At 32.7% G+C, this 23,531-nt stretch overlaps 1 protein-coding gene across 3 annotated transcripts in view; it reads left to right on the plus strand.

Annotated features, from left to right (window-relative positions):
- The window catches only part of LOC111503747 (multiple EGF like domains draper), a 110,966-nt gene that overhangs the window by 58,937 nt on the left and 28,498 nt on the right, over positions 1-23,531 (plus strand). For all 3 annotated transcript variants that reach the window (XM_023158135.2, XM_023158133.2, XM_023158136.2), the window contains exons 3-4: positions 17,564-17,859; positions 18,951-19,194. In XM_023158135.2, coding sequence (XP_023013903.1) covers positions 17,564-17,859; positions 18,951-19,194 — 540 coding nt within the window. The remainder of the gene's footprint in view (positions 1-17,563; positions 17,860-18,950; positions 19,195-23,531) is intronic.

Below are 23,531 nucleotides of genomic sequence, written 5' to 3' on the forward strand. Positions count from 1 at the left end.
GAATTTGGATACAAGTTCCCTCAGATATTTTCTACAGATAGGACGATTCGGAAATCGTTCATTGAGAATTCTTTCGGTCTCGTGAAAGTTATGCGTCGCACCGTATATAAAAATCGTTTCAATTTTTTCTTCCAATGGACGAGAATTGAACATTTCACACATTGTTGACATGGTACCTTTCTACTAGTAAAACCGAAAACTAAATGAGAATATTCTAACTGAACAATGATGTTCATTGTCGCACTGACATTTTTTGTCATTTGTATAAATAAAAAATAACATTTGTATAAATAAAAATAACAAATCTTATCGGGTTGTTGGAATTGCCATATGGCAGATGAAAAGGAATATTTCTAGAAATATCGATATTAATGTGTTTTTCTTCAGGAAATTATTAAGTGTTCCGCCATTTTGTAGTAGGTGAAGATATTGACTTCATATTCTAGGGTTGTGAAATATTCGTCAGGAGCTTCAAAATGGTGTGCCACATTACCCCCCTTTCTATTAAATTTTTTTCCCAGATGGCGCCCAGTCGTCATCTTGAAAGTTTCATCTGTCGATTTCATTTCAAAATAAAGTATTTATGCATTAATTTCATTATCCCAAATTTCAATTTTTTGAGTTGACTCGTTCAAAAAATAAAAGGGGGGGGACATTGAAGAAATGCACTATATATTCAACAGAAAACCTGTTCAAACTACAACAGGAAAGAAGATAGTTGGAATGGGGCATGAAATGATGAAAGAAAAACACTATATGAGAATGCAGTGTTCTTCATAGGATTGAAAGAAAAGAATAGGGTGGACGGCTCTCAAACACTGGTAAAAATTTTTCCACCGGTACCGGTGGCAATTTAATTACCGCCCATATTAGCGAGAAATTACTTTCGTGTGTGATCTCACATTCCATGCGGAATATTATTTTGTAATTATACCCCGAAGACAAGTGTGGAATTTTTCAGTGTGATTTTTCATTTAGAGTGTACTTTTGTGTTGAAATAAAACTTTATAGGGTAAATTTGCGATATAAATTTATATCGAGATATTACACTCTTGACAGAATTTTACGGTAGAATTTTACACTCTTATATAATTTCACAGTGGAATTCTATATCTGATAAAATTTTACTGTGTAATTTTTCATTTACGGGTTATATTACATTGGAATATTCCGTTGTAAGAAGGTCCGTATTCAGAGTAGTTTTGAAGACAATGATACCTCAATCGGATGTTGACTCTTGACTCTTAAGTGGCCATTTTTAATCATAATTTAGATAATTGAATGCACAAGATATATTACACATTGATATATTAAAAAAATATGTATATACAAAATAGGTTCATATACATTCTTGAAATGAAATTCTACAAAACATTTTTTTTTTCATTTTCAAAAAAGTCAAATAACAGTACAAAATAAAAAAACCATTCTTCAAATTAACACATTTTCTTTCTTGCTCATGGTGGTATTAGTCGGAAAGAGAAACGAAAGTAATATTTCTTTTTCTTTTTTCCTCAATTGCTGTTATTATCCTGAAAGATAAATGAAATATCATCAAATGAATAGGTTTAGAAATCTAAAAATACAGTAAGTTGACGAACACACATTCCTAGAGAAAAACTACTACTAGTTTGACTTCAATATTAATATTTCTCAAAAATTTTTGATACATAATCAACCGTTTAAATAAAAAATTACATTTATCCAAATGTTTTCCAACATTTTCTGAAATATAGCAAATATAGCTATAATGATATGGTATGAATTGGTCCTAAAGTGTTTCTCGATTCCTTCAATTTTGAGTTCCAACTTGCCTCCCATCGCAAAAATGTTTTCAAGTTCAATAATAATAATCACAAATCCTCAAATTAATCCAAAATTATGAGAGATACGAATAAAACGTTCAGATATTTTTTAGGTGAATGAAATTACGATTTAACATTGTCCGATATTTGCAACCACCAATACGAAACTTTATTCCTCATCGAAATTCATTTTTAAAATGGATCGTGCATACGGCGTCACTGATGAGTCACGCCACTGCTATCGAGTATATCTCTTTTTCTCTTTTTCTCAATACCATTCAGTAATTATCACAAACATTTTCAAATATATGTTTTGTAATTATTTGAAAATCAGTTAAAATATGTTGTTCTATTCCATATAGTATGAAATAATTCGCGATGTGAGGTTAGGATATACTTGTAATAAAAAAAACACTCTATAATGCATAACGAGAAAACTCAATGAATTCATCTGTTTATTGGACTAGTTATTGAAATTTTACAAGAAATGTACTCACCTTCTTAATTTATTTTCACCAACAACAAAAATATTCTAATGCACACGTCAGACAAACCGATGCGCTTCTGTAGACAAGAATGAACAATACAATAATCACTCACAAATACAAGCGTAATTTTCCATTCGATAAAGAGATGGCGAAAATTTACATTTCACAAAGGGGGATAACCCATCGTCCAGTTAGTAATTCTCTTCACATGAAATAATACTTTATGATTTCACACATATATTAGATGAATATTTAATTCTCAATGAAAAGTACATTGCCTACTGAAATTACGCTCGGGGATGTGAATTATTCAATAGAGAGAGTATATTTTCAATAAAACTGAAGTAATTTTCTTCGTTCGAAATGAAAATTCCGAGGTAGATTTCAATCATTTTTCCCGGTGAACAAAACTATTATGCAAATGTAGTTTCATTCGCCAGAAGTTTTGCATCACACCAATTTTCTTAGTGATAACTCAACTTTTTGTCGAATTGTAAATGTTAATTTGAGAATGCAACACAAGCAAGAAAACTATAACACCAATATTATGAAGATCGTTGGCTTATCCCCATAGAGTCAACATATTTTGTTGGTAATAAAATGATTAACATGTTCATGTTGGGTAAGGACAAATAATTCGTTGAACTCTATGTTTATCGGTTACGATACGAGATATGACTATCTAATTTTCTAATTCTCAATATGAAAATATTAACCTAACGGTTTGAACGAGCCTTGCTTGTATTCAAGAATGCAAATTGAAAGGAATTGATCAATCCTGATACTGTAGATGTTCGAGAAATGTGAGTGCCGTGAGTAATTCAGTTTTTCATTCAAGATGTAGACTGGGCGTCTATTAATATTAACACTTGTTCACAAAAGGGTTTGAAGCTTTAATATCTTTTAATTATTATATGCGAGAGCTTTCGATAGCAGACTGTGCTATCATCTTCATGGCTCTACTCAAACTGAACGTTTTATCTTCTTGTTTGTTTTTTTTATACGGTTAGATCGCCTTACTGAATTTGTTATTGTTGTTGATGGTTCATTAGTTAGAGCTTGGGCAGGTATTTGCCCTAGATCTTGTTGTATATTGATTTGTATTTGTTCATCGATGAGTGAATTATTACTTTTGAATTTATGGATTTTTAGGTTTTTCCAGATGTCCATACGGTTTCCTTTATTGACTTGTTTTATGAGTTTGATATTTTCTGGTGAGGAAAAGTTATGTTTGTTTTGTATGGCCTATGTTGCGAGGTTTGATATATATGTAATTGGGTTTATGTATGATTTATTTAACTAGATAATACATAACATTGAGCTTAACAGTAGAATCATCAAAAGTATTGCCAATATGATTGCGCACCCATTATCCCTATTAATGAATGAGTGTTTTTCTCATGGGGTTTTTCCTGCAATATTAAAAAAATCTGTAAGTAGTCCTATCTCTTTTTAAAAAAGGAGACCCTCATATTATTGACAACCTATTTCAATAATACCTATACTTGGAAAAGTTATCGAGGTAATTGTCAAAAGCAGATTAATAGCATACTTAGAAGCTAATTCTCTTTTCTGCCCCGGACAATTTGCGTATAGAAAGGGCAAGTTCACAATCGATGCTCTTTTGAATATCATATCCAGTATAGTGATAGGTTTTGAGGAGGGCAGACATTCATTCATAACGTTGTGCGATCTATCGAAGACATTTGATTGTGTTTCGTATAATATTCTGCTTGAGAAACTTTCCTATTATGGTATCCGCGGAATGTCCCTTAAATTCTTTGAATCCTATTTGCACAATAGATCACAGTGTGTATCATTACATGGGATTGAATCGAATGTGAAATCTGTCAAACATGGTGTGCCCCAGGGTTCTGTACTGGGACTAATCTTGTTTATACTATATATAAATGACCTATACTACCACATACTTCCTAAAAAATGTTTTCTTTTTGCGGATGATACCACTTTGGTGGACTGTCACGGTAGTGTTAATGATTTGAGTGTTTCTGCCAACGCCACCATGAAGTCTGCAAGTAACTGGTTTGTTTCAAATAGACTTCTCCTTAATGAGGCTAAAAATCAAAATCTTATAATTTCCACAAATACGTATTTAACCTCGGGTAAAAGTGTTGAGCTACTGGGGGTTCATATAGACGACAGATTGAACTGGTCATGTCATGTTGACAAACTGGCCAAGAAATTATCAAGTGCAATATTTATGATTCGTAGACTGAAGGATTTCTCCGGTGTCAGAGCGGTCAAATCTTCGTACTTCGGACTCTTCCATAGTCACATGGTATATGGCATAGTGTTGTGGGGGGATTCTTGTCATTGCAAAAAAAAATTATATTGCAAAAAAGAGTTATACGTCTTATATCTAATGCCAACTTTAAAGATCATTGTCGCCCACTTTTTATTCATCTCAAAATTATGCCACTTCTTACAGCTTTTGTATATGAAACATTGATTGAAATTCATAAAAATGAATCAAAATACATTTTACAATCGCAACAACATGAATATCCTACAAGATCAGGAAATCTGATAAGAACTGAGAGATTCAGACTGAGCACCTCACAAAATAATACATTGAATTTGAAATTCTATAATAAGTTACCATGTCACATAAAACAACTCAGTTTCTACTGTTTCAAGCAAAAACTGAAATAATTTTTTTTGAATCTGTTTTTATTCTACAGAAGAATACATGTTATACAACATAGATAATTCATGTGACTTTGAGTGAGTAACAATTGTTCTCATTTTTAACATTAGTTGATTGATTGTTTTCATTATTATGTACACTGTTCTGTTATACAAGCATTGTGATGGTTTTATTTGTATATATGACGTCATATTTATACATTTTTGTGTTTTGACTTGTTACAAATATTTGTTCAAATGTATCACGTAGCCAATAAACTATTCTATTCTATTCATTAAAATGAACAGTTCAAAAATAACTTTACAAAACGCTCAAAGGTGCGAACTCGTTTCCTCCTTTTCATAAAAGAGGATGCATGCATCTCCACTCACAAGCGATTTTGGTGAAATTGGTGACACTTGTGAATCATTGTATTCATGCCACGTGCCATTATAAGGATGTCTGCAGAATGCCGTATAATGTCCGCTGTAGGTAGACCCACTGTGATTCGAAAGTGCATATAGATTATAGCGACAAGGAGTCACATTATCTGCTGCATAATTGTTCATATCTAATCCATCTAGAGGAAATTCGATGGCAATTTTTCTCAATAATTCTATTAACGTCATCATGTAAACCTTCTAAAAGATAACGAAGGAACTCCTGGGCGTCTTGATGCGCATGACTCATGAATCGAGGGGCAAAACTCTGAATCTGACTTTTTAAGGAGACTGTGTTCACTGCTCTATCAAATGAATTTTCTGACCACAATTCCTTGATAACTTATGCTTTTTTGTGCTCGACGTATCTTTGGATCAGGTTAATTTTCATTTTTCTCAAAAAATTTTCATTTATTCATCAATTTCTATTTTGTTCCCTTCAAAGTAGTCTCCCTCAGATATAATACATTTGTGCCAGCGTTTCTCCTAATCCCCGAAGCAGTTCTGATATGCACTTTTTCTTATGTCCTTGAGCTCTCTCGCCGATTCGGTTTTTATTTCCTCATTCGTCCTTTCATGGGTCTCTTCAATCTTGGGAGCTGGAAAAAGTTGCAGAGGGTCAAATCTGGTGAATATGGTGGATGAAATATGACTACGGTGTCATTTCTGGCCAGAAAATTACGAACAAGCAATGGCGAGTGAGATCCCATTCATTCTCTTTACGCAATTTCCATCAGTATCATTTGAAAACAATTCAGGAGCTTCTGGTGGCTCATATGTCAAAAAGTTTTGAAATCATTTGAAAGACCACAAAGTTGTCCAAATATTTTTCAGTTTGACTGCAGCGAAAAATCTCTAACGTAATTTCACTATTGGAAACTAAAGGAAAATTAACTAATCATATTAATTTTTTACTGTTTCCTAGAGAACATAAACAAGTCGTTATATCTGATTTGAAATATCACGTTGATGATTGGTTGGCTAAAAATTTTGTAAACATGCTCAGTCATCGAAATTATTTAATGTGTTGTATTTCAACAGTAATCAACGAACTACTTGCTTGCTTTCAAACAATCAATTGTGGCTACTATTAATGAAAACAAATTTTCTAAGTGTGTCATTGAGTGAACATAGTCCGTGTCTTTTGTTATCATAATAATTGAAATTAAATTAGCTGCACGCTGTTAATGAGTCAGAATGGGGGACAAAAGTTAGTCAATGTCAATTACTCACGTTTGAATACTATTCTGATATAATAGTTAGAAATTATCGATAAATGGTTATTTTCGTGAAACAGATGTTTTTGAGAAATACCGGTCTTTGTATTTGACGAAATCCACTGTACAGATAATGTTAGGTTACTCACATACCTATTTTGCGGAAAAATGTAGGTATTACTGATTTTATTTTTTCCTAATATATTTCTTGATGAAAATGTTGCAGCAACTTGATATTGTTTTGTATGCTAGTTGACTGACATTTCATTAAGGAAGATACAAATACTACATGGGCTAAAAAGTCTCGGGCCTACTACATAGATTCATTCACCGCTTTTTAGTTAGAACTAACCTTCAAAAGAAAGCTGTTGAAATTTCATGATATTTTACTCATAAGTTTGCGAGTTATTGTGCTAAGAGTGACACTACTTTTGTTATTTTCAAAAAGTGGATCAAAAAAAAATTCGTGTTTCTATTTTACACTGCTTCCTGATGGGAAAAAATACCTTTCAAGCGAGGCAATCGCTTGAAAAGTGTTATAAGGACTCCGCTCTATCAGAAACAACACGGGGATCGGCGGTGCGAACGTCGAAGCGGGGATGTCTTTATTGAAAGTATCTCGATATTGCTTAGAAAGTAATAGTTTTTTGGTTCAAGATCTAATATGTGGAAGATATTGTGGAGTACATGATTTGAATAGGAATCGGGATATAGATGGAGAATTCCACAAGAAGTACGAGAAATACAAATTATATCCAGAAAAATATTTTGATATTGGTCAAACTGGCAGGACATTTATTAGGAATCGAATCCAGGAACATCATACGAGCTATGTAAATAAGAAAACAAATTCAACATTTTCAAATCATCTTCTAGAAGAAAATCATATCTTCAACGAAGAGTTCGAAATTTTGCACATAGAAAATAAAGGTTTGAAACTGAATCATTTGGAAGCAATGGAAATTAATAAACTTGAAAATTCAAACATCCTAATGAATAACCAACTAGAACTTGTTTTCTTAAAAACTGAGAAAGAATTATTATTGATGTATATGTGAGGTAATATGCTTCAGGTGCCGTGTTAGGAATCACACGAGAAAGGTAAAACCTCGTTAGTCCTTAGCTCGCAAAAGTTTCTCAACTTCTGAGAGTTGTCGTTCGTATGGGGGCGACAGCTGATTAACGGAAAAACAGACAGACATATTTTTTGTATCATAATTGAACAGGTACGTTAGGTAGAGGTTCAATCAAAAAAAAATATTTTGAGTATACTAAGTAAAATGAGTATCGTAACCTTCGATTATATTCTTATGAATATTCAACCAGAATTAGAGAAAAAAGTTAATGCAATGCTTTGCCGGTCGCTGTTGCGCGTGTCTTCATAAGTACATTGCTATGCGTTTATTTCAGTCGCTAGACGCTTCCAGCCTGGCCACGAGACACTCGCCGATGCGAATATTCGCGCGACTGAAACAAACGCATAGCAATGTACTTATGAAGCCACGCGCAACGGCGACCGGCGAAATGTACCAAGCGAACCGCGTGGGCGAATTGCGGCGCGACGGGCGAGTAAAACAAAGACACAGTATTTTGTATACAGTAATTTCATAAAGGCTGATTTGTGGTTTGAAGTTTCCTACGTGGTTTGAAGTTTCCTACGTCATCATTTCGACAATGATGAACTATGTTTCAAGTAGATTTTAAAAATTCATGGGATCGGATGTGACAAAATATACTTTAATTTCAACAAGAAAAAAGACAAGATGAAGAACGAGTTTTGTTATTCATGAACCATGGTACTGTGCAAGAGCTCTCTAGGAGGAATAACAAGTCCCTGTTTGTATACAACCGTGATAGCATGGTCTGCACTGATGAGGAACACTTCAAAACGGTTCGCAGTTGGTTCCTTGTTCGAATCAGGCGAAGTCCCACTATTTGTCCTAGAGAGCTCTTGCAAAGTTGTTTCTTCAAAGTGAGAATCTTTGCAATTATGTCTGAGGCGACTTGGATTCCGAAAGGTTAACAGTCGTAAGGTATTTTTGATAGTCAAATTTACATTATATAAGAAGTTGCTGACTAATAGGACATGTTCCATTTAGAATAACTGTTTTTAATCTACGCAGCAACTTTTCGGGGTTGATTAGACATCTAGACTTGTATAGATTCAAATATCAACATTTGTCAATATTTGTCGAGTTATTAGCTAAAGAAGTAGTTGTTTTCTGTCGGAAAACATATATAATGGTATAGTCAAAATGCATTTGGACTTGTCAGTGATTTTATTATCAATTTTTACTTGGATAAAAGCTGGAAGCAGCAAAACAACCTATTATCTTACAGTGTAAATAATTCATAACTTCCGACGCCGAAAACTCTCACATACATTTATAGTTAGTACATACATACAAAAAAATTATTTTTGTATGATTGAACACTACATACTTAATTACTTTTTTACTTCTTCAAGTCCTGAATAGTAACTACATAATTCAGAAAGAATAGGCTCTACAGATTCCTTAATCTTGAGTGATGAATTCGATTAGGAATATTTTTAATAATTGGTCCTTAATATAATCGAATCGGCAAACTCGTCCGCCATCTTGAATTATCCAATCAATAAATGAATATGCTATATTTGGCCCCAAAAATCACTACAAAGAAATTTCGCATGGATTCGTACCATGGTTCATGAATAACAAAACACGTTCTTTATCTTGTCTTTTTTCTTGTTGAAATGAAAATATATTTTGTCACATTCGAATATGAACATCTGCCGATTCCATGAATTTTTAAAATCTACTTGAAACTTAGTTCATCATTGCCCAAATGATCTGGGTTACTTCAATATTACACAAATGCAAAATTATCATTTGTACAATTTTCTCAGGTGCCCAACATGGTTTTCATAGACTGTTTTTTTTTGAGCAGTTTATATGAATGAACGCTTTGGTTGAGATTGTAGTAGGGAGAAATGTCATTAGTGTCAAATACGTCATCATTATAAAAAATGAAACTCCTGGACACCGACATCAAAGGGACCGACGCTGAGTGAAACTACTGTATACAGAAATACTGTGACAAAGACATGAATCAGTACGGCGCAAGCCACGGAGTCGAGCGGTAGTCGCGGCGAATAGTGCAGTGATCAAACGAGTTTAGTTGTTTTCGCCGCAAAAAATGAACACCGAGACTTTTATTGCTGAAATACTAACTAGACTAGCTATTTGGAAGACAGGAAACCCTCAAGTTCCAGTGAATACGATATGGTTTCAGCAGGATGGAGCACCACCACATTACCAAGTTAATGTCCGGCAATACCTCAATACATTTCCCAATCGGTGGATAGGAAGGCGAGGATCAATTGAATGGCCAGCGCGATCACCTGATCTTTCATCATTAGATTTCTTTTAATGGGGATGTGTAAAGAGCAATGTGCACAAAACTGAACCTTCAAATTTGAATGACTTAAAAGAACGAATAACGCTTGCGATTAGATCGGTCACATCTGATATGTTGAATGATGTTAGGAGACAGTTTTATTTGAGATTAGAATGTTACCAAGACGTTCGTGGTGAACATTTTGAACATTTACTTCGTTAACATCCATAGTTTTTTTCGTATTCTAGATTTCATGACGTTTTGCATTACATTTTAGTTTTTGAGTGTATTTTATCGGATTTCGGTAAGCACATGGATTTTAATTCATTTCATCTTAACTGTTGCAATAAACTTGAAAGCGATAACATTTTTGAATAGAGAAAGAAGATACCTTTCAAACGATGTATCACAAACCTATACTTCCCATTAAAAAAATTGGGGATTGCATCTGTCATTCGAAAGGGGTTGAAAGTAGGGGTGGCAGTTTTACTTTGAAGAATGTCAAATTATAATTAACACATCACGTGTTTCGGGATCTTTTAAAAATATGTAGCGTAACCGAAATAATGAGTTTATTTCATTTGGCTTTTACACACTGTATATAAATCAAAATATTGATAAAGAGTGAAACACATATCAATACAATCAAACTTGGAACAGTCTTTATTACTTCTTGTAACTGTTATGGTCTGTTCGATGAATTATTGTTGCTGTCCTGGGAAGCTATTCATCTATCTATTTTGAAACTAAATGAAAATATCAGTGTACTTTTATTTTCAGATTCCTACAATAATTTTTTCTTTGATTCAGCCTCGTTTTCGAATATAACATTTTCAAATGTATTATCAGTAGTTATGTTTTACTGTTCATTCTTTATTTTACTAACGCGCAATTTTAAAAGAACTAACAGAATCATTTGAATTATTTTTAACTTATCACATATTGTTTTCTAAGCTGTGATTTGAAATATTGCGAAAATACTTTTCTTCCTATTAACGATCCTTTTCACAAGTATAAAAATGGGATAAAAATGCACCTGGCTACAACCTGCAAAGGAATGCAAGGTTCTCATGAATATATTTTGAGTTGGTGTGGCACGAAATGTAGAGAAAGGTGAATCTAATAGTGTTGAAAGTTTATTCAGGTAGTGTAAAGGCTTTTGTTGTATTTCTCTTGGATTTGAACAACAGAATGAAATAATTTATGGGAACACTATTATATCAATTTCGTGCTTCTTCCAAAATTACTTTCTTGAAATATTCACATCAAAATGTCACGAGATAGAAGAAAACATCTGACTAATAAAAATTTCTCTCAAATTTAATTCAAGTTCATTTTTGCCTAAATAATAAACTACTAAAAGTGTATAGTAATTAAACTTGAATTGAAAATGTTTGTTTTGTAATCTGTTCCTAAATTGTGGGATAATAAATCAATTTATAGTCTGCGAGAAATTGAAACATCAATTTTTACACTACAGAAATGAAATAACGGTGAAATAAAATGCCAGTAAAAATAGAACAATTAAAAAAATAAAAATAAAAAGTTAAGAGATCCCAAGCCAAGTTATTTCACGACGTTTCGATTGTTAGTATCCACAATCGTCTTCGGGTGATGACACTTTTGTCTAATTACCACTAGTTAATTTTATTTATACGACCGGTTTCGGGTTCAACTCCATTATTAAGTATGAAACTGAAATTTGAAACTTCGGTTATATCGGGGGTTTTTAGCTAAGATGGAAGGACAGATAGTTGAACCAACCAGGGTGCAAACTTTAAAATTCAACACTGAAGATTATACGGTTGTTAAACTTATAAATTCAAGTCAATTACGTCAATTTTGACGTAAGTCTCCGTGAACACGTCACACGTCTGTTTGAACAAAAAATCTACAATGTATGTACATCTTCAAGAATTAAAATACAAGATAAATAAAGATAACCTCAAAATCCTACACATATGTAACAAAGGAAAAAAAATGAATTTGTTGGAGCCTATGGAAATTATCAAATCAATTAAAAACCAGAAACATATACCCCAAAACTAGCAACTCGATTTATGTAGGTCTCCTCTCGAACCCAGTCAAAAGATTAATAATTCCTTTCCCTAACAACTACACCTTTCTCAGTCGGTTTTAAACTTGTCAACAAATCCTCTGATTTATCTGCCAATTTATAAATTTTATCAACCGTTAATATAGAACTTCCCCCATAATACTGACAGGAAGCCTTGAGCTCCTGAGGCCACAAAGTGTCAAATGTGGAAAGATATTACTTTTCTAATTGTAAATAATGCCAAAATGTTCATAAGACATAAATTATATTACACCTATAGCACAAATGTTTCGATTCTAAGGGGACTGTAATGAACTCAGGTTTCCCAAGGATGAAAGGAGGATGTCTCTTCAATACCTGAGACGTTGCATAAAAGCATATACCCTACACTAATATATTTTCCCCTTTTGGGCAGGATTGAAGAACATAAATCTTTGTTGATATAATTAATCAAGCATAAAAAATCTAGTCACTGATAAGTTCTTTGTCCCTATCTCAATAGCTAGGCTTATCTGTGTGTGTTTCCCTCGAGGTGAATTGAAGAACAAGAATGGACCTAGAGTTCCAAACTTAGGTCTGCAGAGTTCTGTCGGTACAACAATTGCTGTACAACAGTAGTTTCTCGCTCAACAGCGGGTAACTAATGCTACTACTGTATTAGGCATTCATGCAAGGCAGTCTAATCTTACAGCAATACTAACACGAGAAAATGGCATCCAGATAAAAGAAAGCCTAAAATGAAATACTTCATATTAGATGGAAACGGTTCACTGGAAGTGAGGTCTAGGACGATACCAACTCACCTTTGGTGTCGTGTGGCCTATAAGTTTACTTTTGCCCCAATAAGTCAAGATTCAAATCACTAAGATTCCGTTCTCAGTAAGAAAGTGAATCCAACATGTGAGTTGAATGTTTTACCAGCATCCAAATGCCAAGAATAAAACAATTTTCTTTCACAAACTACACTTAAACGATTTGATCTCCACTAACTTTATTGAAAATAATCATAACATGTTTCGCTAAAACATTAGCTTTTTCAAATGATTAATACATCCAAGCATCCTTACATTCATATTTATATACTACAGGTAACCACAATCGAGACTACCTGTAAGAAATTACCTGAATCTCTACATCACATACCTGCTCGATTATGCTTACCTAAAGCAAATTGCCTACCATCTACATCAATAATAATTCTTTATGGGTTTTTAAGAAAACAAGTTCAATAATGGTGATCTATTCAAATCTAATTGGTCATTCATTAGAATATTTGAATTTTTAAGTTTATTAATTTCCATTGCTTCTAAATGATTCAGTTTGAAACCTTTATTTTCAATGTGCAAAATTTCGAATTCTTCATTAAAGATGTGATTTTCTTCTAGAAGATGATTTGAATACGTTGAATTTGTTTTCTTGTTTACATAGCTCTTATGATGTTCCTGGATTCGATTCCTAAATGTCCTGCCAGTTTGACCAATATATACCTTAGGGCACGTTCCACACTTTAATTTATATACCCCTGATTTCTCGAATTTAGATGTCTTATCTTTATTATTTTTAACTAGCTTTCCCAACGTATTACTTGTTCTATATGCAATTTTAATATCTCTATTTCTCAAAAATGAAGCCACTTTTTCCGTTGGTTGTCCAAAATAGGTTAAAGCTCTATAATTTTGATTATCTACCTTATCAATGGGAAAAACGTCTCGCATCGCTTTTGTGTAGACTTTCTTGGCAAGTATTTTGTTTATTAATTCGGCTTTAATAAACAAAATACTTGCCAAGAAAGTCTACACAAAAGCGATGCGAGACGTTTTTCCCATTGATAAGGTAGATAATCAAAATTATAGAGCTTTAACCTATTTTGGACAACCAACGGAAAAAGTGGCTTCATTTTTGAGAAATAGAGATATTAAAATTGCATATAGAACAAGTAATACGTTGGGAAAGCTAGTTAAAAATAATAAAGATAAGACATCTAAATTCGAGAAATCAGGGGTATATAAATTAAAGTGTGGAACGTGCCCTAAGGTATATATTGGTCAAACTGGCAGGACATTTAGGAATCGAATCCAGGAACATCATAAGAGCTATGTAAACAAGAAAACAAATTCAACGTATTCAAATCATCTTCTAGAAGAAAATCACATCTTTAATGAAGAATTCGAAATTTTGCACATTGAAAATAAAGGTTTCAAACTGAATCATTTAGAAGCAATGGAAATTAATAAACTTAAAAATTCAAATATTCTAATGAATGACCAATTAGATTTGAATAGATCACCATTATTGAACTTGTTTTCTTAAAAACCCATAAAGAATTATTATTGATGTAGATGGTAGGCAATTTGCTTTAGGTAAGCATAATCGAGCAGGTATGTGATGTAGAGATTCAGGTAATTTCTTACAGGTAGTCTCGATTGTGGTTACCTGTAGTATATAAATATGAATGTAAGGATGCTTGGATGTATTAATCATTTGAAAAAGCTAATGTTTTAGCGAAACATGTTATGATTATTTTCAATAAAGTTAGTGGAGATCAAATCGTTTAAGTGTAGTTTGTGAAATTACTATGGATCTTCATCAAGTAACGGCCGAATCAATCAGAAAAAGAAAAAAAAAAAAAAAAAAAAAAAAAAAAAAAAAAAAAAAAACAATTTTCTATTCTTATAAAAGATGTTTTACCTTGTTAATCCGAAAAACCGAGAAGTTTGGATATAAATTCCAAAATTAGCCAATGGCTACCAAAAGTATCACAAAAAGAATGAATCCCGACAACAAGACATTCATGGAACCAAAGTGATCAATTCACCATTCCCTCAGAGCACAGAAACCTTAGGGGATTCGAATATGCGTTCGAATATAATTAACGCGTTTGAATATATCCTTATAATTGTTTATCAGTGAACGGGAATTGAGCGAATGACGAGGTATTAAAATATCCCAAAACCTTCATGGAAGTGGAAAGTCATCTTCGTATCTTTCATGCTTGGAGTGCAGCTCCCTTACCCTTTCGGCTGATTATTGGTCTCGAGAAGGACCAATGGGTACATGACTGATGGTATGGATGAAGTCCTCATACATCAGTACCGCCCTTCAAGGGATACCCCTACCTGGCTGGGGTGGGATGGATGAGAAAGCTATTCATCCGTTAACGGGGGACATGAGGGCCTCATTCGACAGAGTGTCGGGGCCTTCTATATCGGGAGGGGTCGTCTACAGCATAATCTGTGGCTTCCCTGACTAACGGGTTTTCGTGAGTTTCCGTGCTTTCAAAAACTCGCTGATTCCTCGACTGAATGGACTGCCGAATGGAAGGCAGCTGCAAATCTCTGCGAATGGATTCGTTCCGCACGAACCAAGGAGCATTCACAATCATCCTAATTAACTTATTTTGTAGTCTTTCCAAAATGGAAATGTTGGACGGAGCCGCTTGTCCCCAGACGCCTGAAGCATACATGATGACAGGCTTTAACATCGTATTATAGATGGTAATTTTGTTCTTTGTGCTCAATTTGGATTTCTATTGACCAGAGGGTACAGACTAGCTATCCGACCCTCGATCTTTGACTTAACGCACATGATGTGCGGGTTCCAAGTGAGCCTACGGTCTATTAGAAGGCCGAGGTACTTTACCCGCACTTGCCAGTCAATCTCCCTTCCAGAGATTCTCACTTTTCTGGCCGGAGAAGATAGTACTCTTCCCATGGTTATCGCCTGAGTCTTGTTCGGGTTTACTCGGATCTTCCAATCAAGGTACCAGCGCTCGAGGTCGTCCAATGCATGTTGCATGTAGACGACGCCGACCTCTCGACCCATGGAAGATGAGAGAAGAGCCGTGTCGTCGGCGTGCAGGGATAACCTTCATGGAAGTATTCATTTCAGGTTTGAATAGTCGTCGACCTCAAAACAGAACAAATTACAAAATGAAACCGTAACAACTTGAACGATGTTATTCCACACATAATATATGTTTAAAATATGTTTTTCCGTTCATCAGCTGGCAATGGCATCAATAGGTCTTTCAAACGAATACAAAATTTCGATGATATCTTACAAACACTTTGTTTTATTTAAATTTAAAGAAAGGAAGTGCTTAATGTAAGACCCTAAATATTGATACTTTGCATAAGCATTTCCTTGTGAATGAAAGATACGCCAAAACATAAGAAAATTTTGCTGTTAGAAAATATGGGAAAACCTAAAAACTGAAGTCAACGTGTCATGGACAACGGCTAGTAATTAAACATTCAGAGACATTAAATAGAATGAAGTGATTTTATTGATAGCAATGACCTGATGTCAACAAGTTAAAATTCAAGCTCTCTTTCCTAACCTTTCAGGATTTAAACGCGTATTTTTCTAATACTGCTTGGTTAGCGTGAGTAGTTCGTTCTACTCATTCAATCGATTGCTATGTGAAACGGTGGTTCGAGCCTGGCGGCCGGACTATCGATTTTTAGTGCGTTTCGTTCAAACGGTGCTAGGAATCGCATTTTGAAAAGAAATAACTCGTTAATCCTCAACTTAGATGTCTGAGGGTTGTCGTACATAAGCGGGTCACAGCTGTTTATAGGAAAAACATATTTTTTTTAGACCGTAGTATTTCATTTCCAGATTGATGAATAAGAAGAACTGATATTATCTCGTTAGACTTCTTTTTCAGATCTAAAATATATACTAACAGAGCTGGCAAAGTCTGCGCATGTCAAGTCGTTGTCTAGTGTTTAATGGAGAACACTGAACACTATGTCGCAGGATTGGCAAAAACCAAGGTTTTTTCCAAAAGACCAAAAAAAAACAGAATTTTTGTTTTAACTAGATTTATTTTTATTTGATACAATGTATTATAAGTCTAAATACTTAAAAAAATAATTAATTATTTTATGAAATAATAGTGATAAAAAATTTAAAAAATTATTGAGACTATTTTCATTTGCACACACAAAAAAATAATTTAACAAAAAAGAATCTTCAAACGTAATAATATTCCAAATTACAAAGTTGGAAAATACAAAAATAGAATTTGTTTATCTTCATTTGCCGCAGATGTATTGAAAAGATAAGAAAATGAAAAAAAAATTAAATATTACTAGTGTAAAATTATAGTTCTTTTAATTATTAGAATAATTTAAAATATATTAATTTAAAAATTTAAATATAAAATTTTCATTTGTAGTTTATTGAGCTGTAGTTTTCATTATTATAATAATATCAATAACATAGAGAGAAAAATCCAATAAAAAAAATAGTTTTTTTCTTAAAAAACCTGTTGGTTTAAACCTTGGTTTGAACCATGGTTTCAAGCATGTTGGTTTAAACCTGCCAACCCTGCTACGTCTATCATTAAAATAGTTTTTTTACTATTGCTCAGCTTTTCGATTATGTTCATTACATCTCTGAAAGCTTCGCATTATTTATATCAGTGAGTAGAAAGTTTTTCTTCTTCTAATAACTATACGTAAACTACATGTAAATTGTTTCGTCTAGATATATTCTAAAATAAATATTCGTCATTTTATATTTCAGATACACCATAACCGTAAGAGTGTCTGAAGAACAACCTTATCAAGTGAGAGAGTATGTATGGTGTCTCAACTTTCCGCCGAGATGTTCAAAGTACAAGATCAAGTTCAAAACGGTGTACAAAAACCAAAATTTAGTCAAAAGTAGACCAGTCGAAGACTGCTGTAAGGGATACACCAAAAGCACATCTGAAGACAGATGTATTCCCGTTTGCTCAACAGACTGTGTTCACGGAATTTGTTCTGCGCCAGACACTTGCCAGTGTGAAACAGGATATGGAGGACCCCACTGTGATGTTTGTAAGTATTTTTCATGTGAAAGGAGTGGATTAATGAGAAATATTAATTTAGAAAGATTTTACATACCGAGGCTCAATAAATATTTTTATTTTGGAGAGCCGTCTTGTTCCGTTCTTAAAACTTATTCGTGAAAAAATCTCGATCGAAATTATTTAAAAGTAAATTGCTCCCGAACTTTGCCCCAAAAGGGCATGTATCGCAAACGTATAATTAATCACTATAGATTGAAGATCGAATTAATCAAATATACTAGACTGGAAATCCGTCGGGTATCTACCATAAGTACCTGCAATGTCGTAGGTTCACATGAGAGGCAAGGATTTGGTGTTTTCACCTAAACTTGAACATGTCAGATGCACTTCTTCATTCTGACTCACACCACGGAGTATATGTTTGTGGAGTTATTTCCGGACTTTACAGGTGGCGTAGTGGTACATCCTACTGAATCAACTGCAGATAGAGCTTATGACCTGTTGTTCGGGTTACTCAGATGGTTCACTCCGTCTGAAATGACCTTCATCGGTACTGACGAGGAGCAAGTACTCCGAAACCGGTCTATCGGTGGTCGTCCCGACCAAATAAAATTAATTTCTGCTTTTCATATATAGGAAGTTACTTACGACGAATCTTCCAAACGGAAGAGGTTGCACAAGTGCCCGATGGTTTTACTTCAGCTTTCCCCACGGCATAAGCCGTGTGGTGTTTACACCTAAACTTGAGCATAAACTTATCGTTATTAAATTCGAACTTCACCTTTTGTTTCCAACTTATTCATATTTTTGCTCATACTATTCATTAACTGTTGAACCTTATTAGTTGTAAACAATAAAGACATTTATTATTATTATAGGTTGTTACTTAATAGTTACTTTTTGTATCATACCTAGACTGATAGCTTTATATATATCAGGCTTTTTAAATAAAATGTATTCATTCCTTCATAAAGCATCCAACTCGATTATTTATTTTGCCCCTTATAATTTATGTCATATTTTGATTTCAGAATGAAAATTTAAAAAGAACTCGAAATTAGTTTTTATCCGACGCTATCATTTGATAATTATTTTCTTTCATTTGTATCATTTTTCCAGCTTGCCCCCCTGGACTCTGGGGTGTTGAATGTCAACACCATTGTGAATGCCAAAATAACTCAACTTGCGATGCCTTCAGCGGAGAATGCCATTGTTCCAGAGGTTGGATAGGGAAACACTGCGAAAAGACTTGCGATAAGGACCATTTCGGTCAAGATTGTTTGGAGACGTGTCGATGTGAAAATGGCGACTGTGATAATGTGTCCGGAGAATGCAAATGCCATTCTGGATATATGGGACCGTTGTAAGTATTGAAATGATTTTTGAATTATTATTGCAGTGTAAAAAGTTTATTCGTAATATTTATACCAAGTGATTTCTGACGAGAAATAATTAGACATATTATGAGAGATTTGAAGATTGAGAATTTGGAACAAGAAGTAATTGATAATAAACTAGGTATTCGTTTAAATATTTTACACTCATCACTTCCACCTGTAGTGAACTATGGCACCAACTTTCTTATTTTAGATAGAATTCCTCATCAGTTTTGATTTTTTTTTTCGAATACACATGAATTTTTTCAATGCAAAAATTATACTAATCACACACAAAGTAGTGGGGTTTCTACGAAGGGCGAGAAGTGCTACACTCTATTTTCATTTCAAATCGAGTGTTTCTTTTGATCTCGCCTTGTTTTCAAGATCTCGAATTTTTCAGAACTCCAAAATATCTAGAAAGAAGTCAAGAAAAAGAGATCGTTTTCTCAGAATCCTTTGAGAACCGTTGCTTCATGAATCGAAGCTAATACAGCGAATTTCATTTCGTTTCATTCACCAAAAATAGCTGAACTCACAAAAATTTTGAAGCAAAGCTTTGTGTTTTGTTTTTTTTGGTGGCTGGATTATATCCATTTTTAAATATGCATCATTTCATGCAAGAATCAGATCTAGGTGACATGCAAAGTAACATCTATCAGAAGGAATAGTAAATAGTATCATGCTGACAAATAATATCTGCAGCCTGCAGATGAGTTGTCACAAATATCGAATGAAAAATCTAGGAGATAATAATGAGACAGATCCCCATATACAACATGACTTTTAATAACCTGTATTGATATCATTTTTATAGAAGCTCAATCAAGCTCTACTAACTTTACATACCACAATGATAAGGATTCAATCAAAATATTTGGTTTCAAGGACAAATATCAGATTATGTTGAAATAAATACAAACGACTATTTATATGTACACTTGCATATGTTTACTCATGGTTCTCAGGTGTGTTCAAGAAAACTAATATTTATAATTCTTTCAATGTGGTTACAGATAACATGACACTTTAGTCCTACATTGGAATGAATCAAAAACATTCCAGATAATTGCGTCTTCCAATAATAAATATCTGGGTTTCATGTTTTCAAGAAAGTATTGTTTTGTTTGATGAAATATATAGGTCACGAAATATATAGGGTAGAAAATCGAAATTAAATATAAGGTATAAAATCGGACGATGATGGCGCTTATATGTTTAAATTGAATAAAAAATAAGAAACCATAAATACCAATAAAATACCATCCTTTCAAGATTAATTCACTGCACTAACTTTAGGCATTGTTTCAAATGATTTTGAGTTGAATAGTGAGCAAAACTGAACATATTTTCATGATATTCAGTGAAGACAAAATATATTGCTTCATTGCCATTCAATTTCACACAATAAATTAATTCACTCAGCTAGTTAAAATTTGAGCCATGACAATTCAACATTGTACAATCACTGTTATGCTTGAAAGACAACGAACCTCTAGTTCTATGGAAAGGTATAAGGCTTGTATGATTTATCGGGAAGTGTGCCAATTTTCATGTAGTGTTAACGTGTTTCTTGAATACATTTCACCTCATCAAAACAGTAAAAATTAGATTGTTTCGAAAAACAACCAAAAATTAAAAAAAAATTAAGTTTGATTTGTACCGATTAGGTACATGTGTAATTCCAAATATTTCGAATCAGTAGGTAATATTATTTGATTGAATTTCATCACATTTCATCCTTTTTCTACCAACATTCACATAGACTTCTCCGTTTCAAGTCCAAACTTTTTTGGATGTGTTTTTTTAAATATTTTGCAGCCTTCTAGTGAGATCTGCTCTGTTGACTGTGCCACTGGATTTCAGTAGTTTTTTGTTTTACATTATTCTCTACTTATATAATTACAAAAACGTACCAGTAGACATCGAAGTTTTTTCATGAACGACTCGATGAGCAAAATCAATTTTTTGTCCAACGTTCATTGTAATTTTCAGGCTTTCATTTATCACTTTATGCACAATGTCGTCTGTTACCTCATTATCATTTTATTTTATTCAACCTAAACTTCTGCATACTCTTCTCACTCATCAAGCCTATTTTTTTTTTTCTAACTCTATGAAAGTCTGGTCTTTAATTAAAAACAAATTGAAACATTAAAAAAAAGAACTCTCAATATTGAAGTTATTATTTTCTGTCAGTAATTATTTTTGACTATGTTATATATGTTGTATATTTTTTTAAATATTTAATTTTTGTTGAAACTCCTAATATAAACAGATTTGTTACTTGAAGTTGAGCAAGGATATTGAAAATAAATCTCTCGAAATCTGAAAAAAGGCTCCGATGCTAATTTAGCAAGTATACATATATTCTCAAGTATATCTTACTATATTTATCTATAACAAGTTGAAAAATTTACTATATTCAAACAAAAAATTGAGTTGGAATGGCTGTACATCATCTTTGTTTCATTAGTCAGTTACTATTGCTACAATTTTCAAAATATTTTGAAAATATTGTTTGAATATTTGATGGTTTTTGTTTCTTCTGATAGTTTGTTTGCAATTTTGGCTATATGAAACTTTATTTCTGTGGAGGCTGTAGTAGCTGAAAGAGAAACACTACATGAAAACATTATTTACTAAACATCTTTTAAATTGCAAAGTTTCGTTCTTTACCGACTCTTTTTTTATTTTTTCAATTTTTCGTGTCGAGGTGCTAGATAGATTTAATAAGTATGATATATATGTCTAATTATAACATGTGAATTTGTTTAATCACATTTGGATAATTACATTATTCAATAAATCAAAACCAAAAAACTAAAATTGCTAAAATATGATCAGTTATTACATCACATCACTAAAAATTCACTAATTTGGATAACCAGAAATATGTTATTGCTGTATTTTTAGACTTAAAAATAGCTTTTGAGACAATTGATAGAGAAATTATTTTGTTTAATTTGGCTCATTATGGGATTGATGGAAAGGTGTTAGAATAGTTCAGTGATTATTTAAACAATAGAAAATAGAAAGTCCGTTTCAAAGATGCACTATCATATGAAAAAGACATTGATGTAGGTGTTCTCCAAGGTAGCGTTCTGGGCCCACTTCTTTTTGTTTTATATTTGAACGATATTGAACTTTTTATTGAATCTGAGTTCATAAACCTATTTGCTGATGATACGTTGCTTATGTGTAGTGATATGCATTTAGATAGATCTATTCATAAAATGCACTAACAAATTGAAGTTAAACGTAACAAAAATATAAATCCACGAAATATAAATATAGTTCTCTAAATATCAACGGTATAAACCTCAATATCAATAACGAAAAAATTAAAGTTGTGTCATCAGTCAAATACCTTGGTTTTCAACTGAATAATTTTTTAAATTTTGACAATCACTTTGAATATATACATAAGAAAATATCGAAAATACTATATTTTTTCAGTAGAATAGCACAAAATTTGTCAATGCAGTCCAAAGTAACAGTTTACAATACTATTATTCAACCACACTTTGATTATTGTGCGTCATTATTTTGTTTAACCTCAATAAATTAAATATGCTGCAAAAACTACAAAATCGAGGGATAAGAGTAATCATGAAAACAAATCGTCGTACTCCTATAAAAAGTATGCTTGATTGTTTGAATTGGTTATCAGTTGAAAGTAGACTCTACTATTTTACAATGACTGTAGTATACAAAATTGTAAATGGAATGGCACCAGAATATTTTAAAGATTGCATCAAAATCAATAAAAACATTTATAATTATAATACAAGAAATTCCAATAATGTACATATAAACAGGCGGGAATCGGAAGTACCATGAATTCGTTATTTTTTAAGGGCTTCCACGAGTTCGAAGAATTACCAGAAGAAATAAAAAAATATCCATTTTGAAAGGTTTTGAAAGAGCTCTTAAAGAATTTTAAAGAAAGTAATAGAATACAAATTGTATAGTTATGTGGAATTATTTGGGACATTTTTGGCTATCATCTATTGTTTTTAATTGTTCAGTAGGGTATTTGTATCTGTAATGAAACCAAATATCACTGTTTTAATAATAATTTGATGTATATATGTACCTATATTTCGTGATCTATTTAAATGTTACTTAACATATGATACTGAAATCTTTATATGTAATATTTATTGTCTGGGTACATGCTAGTTTAAATCTCAAATTGTTTACATTTGAAATTTTTTACATACATTTTTTTTTATATTTCATTGTGCTAGTGTTATTATTAATCACTCATAGATATGTATATTAGGTTTCCTATTTCAATAAAGATTATTATTATTATTAT

Source organism: Leptinotarsa decemlineata, unplaced genomic scaffold, assembly GCF_025532065.1.
Source record: "Leptinotarsa decemlineata unplaced genomic scaffold, Ldec_3_MD MMD2_tig00000026_RagTag_RagTag, whole genome shotgun sequence".
Taxonomy (NCBI): Eukaryota; Metazoa; Arthropoda; class Insecta; order Coleoptera; family Chrysomelidae; genus Leptinotarsa; species Leptinotarsa decemlineata.